This window comes from Apis dorsata, unplaced genomic scaffold (genome assembly GCF_000469605.1).
Source record: "Apis dorsata unplaced genomic scaffold, Apis dorsata 1.3 scaffold_894, whole genome shotgun sequence".
NCBI classification, from domain to species: Eukaryota; Metazoa; Arthropoda; class Insecta; order Hymenoptera; family Apidae; genus Apis; species Apis dorsata.
In genome coordinates, this window is record NW_006264009.1 from 113,286 (window position 1) to 120,058 (window position 6,773).

The following is a 6,773-nucleotide window of genomic DNA, read 5'->3' on the forward strand; positions in this document are numbered from 1 at the left end:
CCTATCTCCTATTTCCATCCATATTATAATATTTTATCCTCGAATAACACGTTACTGAAACTTACTGGAAACTGGTGCGAATGACGATGGGTTGGCCGAAGAAGCTCGGGACCAGCTCGTCCATTAGGGAGTGCGTGTGGATGAAGTTGAGGGTGAGATCGGGCAGAGATCGGGAATCGTTGACGCACTGGCCGGGCCTTGGATCGGGCACCTTGGTGCTCTGCACCGGCAACCAATTCGAGTTGATCGCGCTCTGCTCCTTGAAATTGCCCTTGAACGTGTCGGTGATGTCCTGCAAGGAGAAGGCGCACACGGCCGAGCCGCTTATGCTGTTCACCGGGGTGGTGAACGTCCCGTATATCAACTGCGCCGACTTATTGCCGTACTGGCCCGATATCAATTCCGTCGTCGATTCTGAAAATAACGCGCTCCGTCATTTCCGAGCCTCTTTGTTCGCGCGACCTCGCCCGTATCCCGAGGACGTTTACGAGCGTGCCGGCGAGTACTTTGGAAAATTTATCCCTCCCAAATCATTTAAAATCAATGACGCTGCGATTTCCGTGATCGAAAAAATTAAATCTCGCCGAACATTCTTTCGGAATGGAAATTAAAAACCGTTGAACGATGATAAACTCCCGTGATACGTGGCGATCAATTTATGCTCGATCAATTTATTAGATATCAAAGAGAAAACGTTGAATCGGATTTTTTTTTAGAATTTTTTAGAATAGACTCGAAGATCGATCAAATTATATAGATACAGAGAGGATTTTACTTACGTATCTCATTGAAGTAGAAAGGAAAGTCTCCGGTAACGGAGCAATTAAGACGGGATTTTAGGAACGAGGTCCACCTATTGCGGTATCGATGCGGACCACCTCGATCGTATTTACAGACTCTCGCTACGCGAGAATAGACGGTCTGCAATGGAAAAAAAAGAAAAAGCTGGGATGAGCAGAGTATCCTCCTTGTCCCGCGATCGAACTTTCCCCCTCCCCCGATATTACGAACGAATTCTTTCGTTCCAAATTATACGACGCAAGAGAAGCTCGACGTTGCTATTATTGCAAGGATAAAATTTCGAAAATTTTCCCCGCGATTAAAAAAGAAAAAGAAAAAAAAATCGATGAAAAATGGTGAAATTTTTTATCGATTATTATACCATCGTCGAAGATCGATCGAAGCGAATAAATCGTTGAAATTATCGCTTACCTTGCCGCAATTGATGTACTCCACGGCGGTCTCCCGGAAGAAGAAGTAGACGAAGTCTCCCTGGGCCATGGAGTTGACAAAGTTTGGCGCTGGAATTAGAATACGTGCCTTGTATTATGACGCCGTTACATGTGGGTTACATGTGGGACATGGGTGGTGAGTGGCGGTCGTAAAGTTTCTCACTCTTCTTATGAATAAACGAACGTGACAATCGGCACGAGATGGAGGCCGAGCCTCGATTAAATATACAGTCAGGCCGCGCTTTATCTCGTGAGTAAAAAATATTGGCAAGCCAGGCTCGAAAAATCGAAGGGCGAAAGCGAAGGAGGGTCGGATAATCCGGCGTTGTTTCAGGGTGGCGGCATTGGATCCTCGTTAAAAAATCATTACCTCGAGATGGGGTAAGGTAGATCGCCAGATTTTCAACGATCGGAGGGTAAAAATCAATTTCCAAGCATCCAAGGATGGGATGCTTCTGGAACGATGGGACATCTTGGGCGATGTAACAATGGGGAGAGGGTAAGCCGACCACGAATACGTAAGGAACGTTTTATTTTATATCGGCTTCTTTCTCCTCTTGCCTCTTCTTCCGCTCTCAATTTTCATCTCTCTCTCTCTGTTCCTTCTTCATCGATATACCTTTCCTTTTCCCTTCTTCCACTCTCTCCTCAGGGATCAGTCGTATACACGAGCGTCCGATAAAGTGAGAAAACTTTATCGATTTATTAACTTGACAGGGTTTTCATAAGCTTCTTAGGATTCATAAAGTAATATTAATCTCGCGCGCCACGTAAGTATATATATTCGACCGATCCTGCCATGCTCTGGCCAATAAATTTTCTTTCATTCTCTCCGTGCCACCTTCTCTCCTCCTCTTCGCCGTCCCTTTTACACCGCTGATTCATCTTAACTCCCCCTCTCTTCCTCTCCTCGGCGTCAACCCTCGCCACCGTCCAACTGTCTTTCCCATCGCGTCGTACAATCGGGAGACAAAATGGGGAAGGGAGAGATATTCATCGCCTTCCCTCCTAGTTCTCCACGATTAGGAAAAAACGATCTAGATATTTCTGGAACGATTGATCGTTCGATCGAAAATCGGGGGTGGATTATAGACGCGATGGTGCTCGACGAAACGACCAAGTGATGGAAAGCTTTCGACGATCGTTCGGAAATAGTAACGATGTACAATTATTTCGGCGGTAAAAAATAAAAATTTAGAGCACAATGCTCCACATAAATATATATATATATATTTTTTTTTTCCCCCGTGCCAAACTTTTCGCTTTTACATTCGGCGACGAAAATTCCGAGCGATGAGCGAGAGCAGTGAACGCGACCGAAATGAACGAACAGAGAGAGAGAGGGGAGGGTGGAAAAAAAGAAAGAAAGAGAGTTGAATTTTCAACGAACCGAGAGAAAAATCAATATTATCCAGCGGACGGAGAAACTTGATTAGCGTTCGTACACCGTTCAATTAAAATGCTCGAGCGGACGAGTGAAACCGTGGAAATAAGGTGACGCATTTCCTCCACTTCCTCCTCCCCCACTTCTTTACTTCTCCCTTTCCCCAAAGTTTTCAAGGATCGAAGGTAAAAAAAATTTCCTCAAGCACGCGCGCCTCATCGCTATAATTCTCCTCTCCTCTTGATTGACCCGGTTCCGGATAAATAAATATTCCGAAAAATTCGGCAAATTCGCAAATTTCGTAACTTCTCTCCTCTAAGTCTAAGATGTAAAGGGAGGCGTTTGCAATTTACGAGTGTATCGGCTGATAATTAACCAGTTAATAACGGCTGAGATCGACCGAGGAAAGAGGAAGGAGAGGAAGGGAGTGGTCGTTGAATCGTCGGCGGACGACGACCAAGGGCCGGCAGACGGTCTTTCATCCAGGATTAAAATTTCTCATCTGTGTGCGTACATTTCGTTGCACCGTTCGTTCCGTTGTCGAGTAGACTTCGGGAAGAGACTTTTGTCATTATAGAGATAGAGGAAGTACCGTGGAATAATATCGTCGGAATAATAAGTCGTAAGGCGAAATCCGGTGCACGCGCTGTTAATCTCGGAATAAGACTTTGCGGATTGAAAACCATGGTCGCGCGGCATTTCTGAGCGAGTCATTTTACAGGTCTAAAACTTCGACTGTAAGACGAATCGAAGAGCAGGTTCTAATTTTTTCGAATCGAGATCGAATATCTCGAACCGATGACGCTTCTACCGATTATCGATCAATGAGTGTAGAAAAGTAACAAGATTTTATTGATTTTTTCGAAAGTGGTGTCTATAATATTTGTAGATTATTATTATTGGAAATTTTTTATATACGATTTACATAAGGATTGAAGTAATATTGTTTTGTTGGCAATGCATCTGTTCCTTGAATTTGAACTTTCGATCAGAAATGATCGATTAGAGAAATAATGGTATTCATATTTGATTTCTCTACGAATATTATTTACTTTTTTTTATATCCAAAATTAAAAATATCAATAATCAGAAATCTTACATTGCATCGATTTGTCAATTGACTTTTAAAAAGTTATTAATTCGAATCTTTTTTTTCGGGTTTTTGAATTTACATATTATCCCGTCCCGTTACTTTTTATATTATGCATACGATGCACCGTTTGCATAAGTAGCGCGTAACCAATGCAGGCTGAATTCTCTCTATGGTTCCCAGTTTTGGATTATCCGGTAAGCGTGCTCGAAACGATAAACGCTTGGCTATCGAGCTTCCGTTCGAGCGAGCAACACTTCCACTCTCTCTCCCCCCCGTTCAAGGCATAACTTTTTCGTCCCTTCCCCGTGGAAAAGCGCTTCCACAGCTTCAGCAACGTTTCAGTACACGTAGTAATAAATTCTTTCCCGGCCACCGACCTTTTTCCATCATCGAAAACGCTCCAGCTGCACACTCATCGCGCCCTTATTCCTCATAATCTTTATTCTTTAATCGCGCGTTAACGTCGTCCGCCATTTCCTGTTTCACGAAACACCTCCTATTATTATTTTTCCTTCCTATTTTTTCTTTTTCTTTTAATTTCTCAAACGTTTCATTCATTCCATTATTTTCGATTGCTTTCGAATCATCTTAATCCGATTAATCGATTATTAACCCTTTGCTCTCCTCCATCACTGGGATTGTTGCGGCAATTTGAACTCGATAATATTTATTTACATTTGATTTTTTTAGAATATCGCTTTATAAATATAAAAAGGTTCCTAAACTCTTTACGTATAATCTTATAAGGTGTAATCTTATGAGGCCGAACGCACTAAACGCGTTCTGAAGTTCTAAAGTTGCTGGTTCGGCCGAACGAAACAGGCTTGGAGTTTAAAGATAATTAAATCGGAAAAAATATAATTGCACTCACCGTTTAGGCTCTTGGAGTCGTACTGCTCGGTCTGGAGCGGCTCCCTGTAGATGATCGGGTCCATCCCCGCGAAATCGGCCACAGTGCCCGTGTAAAGCTCCCCGTCCACGTAAACGAAGGTGCTGTTGTGCCTCGGATCGTAGGGGCACATCGCCTGGCCACCCTTCTCCTTCAGTATCGTGTAATTGCCGGCGTGCACCCCGTAGTCACGGCACATCGGCTTGAACGCGTTAGTCGCGCACACAAGCAACGTGTTCGCGTCCGTCTTGACGAGGATGCGAATATAGTTCTGGCAATTCTCCTCCGGCGTGCCCTTCACCAGGCACATCTTCACGTCACTGTCGGTCGAGTACCAAGTCAACCTCTGCTGCTCGGTCAAATCGGTCAGGCTCAGATTGTGCACGAGATTTCTGTGAATGGAGAAAAGGGGGGGTTTTGTCAAAGGGGATGATTGAAAATATATTTTTCAAAATAGAAAGTTCATCGTTTTCACTCGCATTTATATATGAATTTTTTGCTCTCGAGTTATCGAGTTTGAAATAAGGCCGATTTTTCAATTTTGAAATTTGAAATTTCGATCGAATCGAGATGAGAGATCAGAGATTCGAAAAGATTGTATATTGCGTTTAATGAAATTGCCGAATTTACATATGACAAAGTGTAATACTTTTAATATCGTTGTTCGAACAATGGAAAAAAAAAAATAAATAAATAAAAATAAAAAATAAAGGGGGATTAACTTTTTTAATATTTTCAAAATGCTTGGACTACTACTATAAAATGGTATGTATGGAACACCATATGATTGTTTTACCATTTTCCAGATATTTCCGCCAGTTTTTTTATGAAACAAATGCTTCGATCAAAAATGTTGTTTGATCAGTTGGTACAATTGACAATAGGGAATGTTAAAAAAAACTTTTTATTCGATAAAAGATCAAGGTCAGTCCAATTATTTTTAATAGAATTATATTATATATTATTTTATGCATGGAATTGTATCGAATTATATATTATTTTATTACAGAAATTGTATATTATATTATGCACGGTTATAAATTTCGTTTCGAATACCCATATGTATGAAACACTGTGCGCTGGGCACGATTCTGGGTCACACAGTTGTTCAATATGGAAAAGGGCGGAATTTTATTGAATCGTGCCGTATTGTTATGGTATGCGAAGGCCGATTTTCAAATTTTTAAAAATTAAAAAAAAATTAAATATTCTATTTAAAAAAAGAAATTGATTTTTTTATGTGAATATAAAAATTCAAAGAATTAAAAATCAAATAACGATACGACATAACAATGACAATCCTGTCAGTTACACGTATACCAAATAAAAGAATGATTGAAAATTGACAGAATTATCGTTTCGACAGACTTTGATAAGCGTATTTGAAAAAAAGAAAAATACATTCAAATTTAACTCTTAACAATCGCTATAAATCTATTAATTTTCACAATTTCCTAATAAAAAATTTCACTCAAATACCCGTCATTTAAATAAATAAATTAATGGTACTTGACAGGTATACTCGTCACGTGAAAAAATAGAATTTTTTTTGATAAAAAAAATTGAAATTTTTGCAAAAATAAATATCTTTCAAGAAGAATAATAAAAAAAAAAATCAAATGAGTTATAAATTTTTGCATTTTAATAAAAATATTGCTATATTTCATGCAAATGAATTAACAATTATACAAAATTTGAAATCATTGTCAAAGCAAAAATCTTCTATCTAATTATTATTTAATTATTTCAATTCTATACCTGAATTATCACTGAATTATCGATCTTCGTGATATCATACAATATTGTTTCAACAATTAAACAGTACAAAATATACATATATCTATATACACATCAATAAAATTTCTTGTATCAACAAATCCTTATATAATAAATTTTTTAAATAACCTAACTCCAATATTTGCTATTTCCTTATTACTCTATTTCTTCTAAATACATTTCTCATTCCTGAATTTTACTTACTCAAACCACACAAACATTCAAAACAATATTCCCCTGTTAATCCTCGCTCCTCCTATCCTCGTTCACTGCAAATAACGTTCACCATCTACTAACTCGAATATGAGAATCGAAAAGTGAGCCCGTGAATTAAAAGAAAAAACTTATTTTTCCTAACGAAACTAATCACCCCCCCCCCTCTCGTCTTACTTTCGACCC

The 6,773-nt window shown here is 39.4% G+C and overlaps 1 protein-coding gene across 1 annotated transcript in view; it reads right to left on the minus strand.

Annotated features, from left to right (window-relative positions):
- The window catches only part of LOC102674667 (semaphorin-1A), a gene marked incomplete at its 3' end in the record, with an annotated part of 138,131 nt that overhangs the window by 2,397 nt on the left and 128,961 nt on the right, over positions 1-6,773 (minus strand). Inside the window, exons 3-6 of the mRNA XM_006623430.2 lie at positions 4,581-4,990; positions 1,213-1,301; positions 780-921; positions 65-414 (exon numbers count right to left, since the gene is read on the minus strand). Of these exons, the coding sequence (XP_006623493.2) occupies positions 65-414; positions 780-921; positions 1,213-1,301; positions 4,581-4,990 (991 nt within the window). The remainder of the gene's footprint in view (positions 1-64; positions 415-779; positions 922-1,212; positions 1,302-4,580; positions 4,991-6,773) is intronic.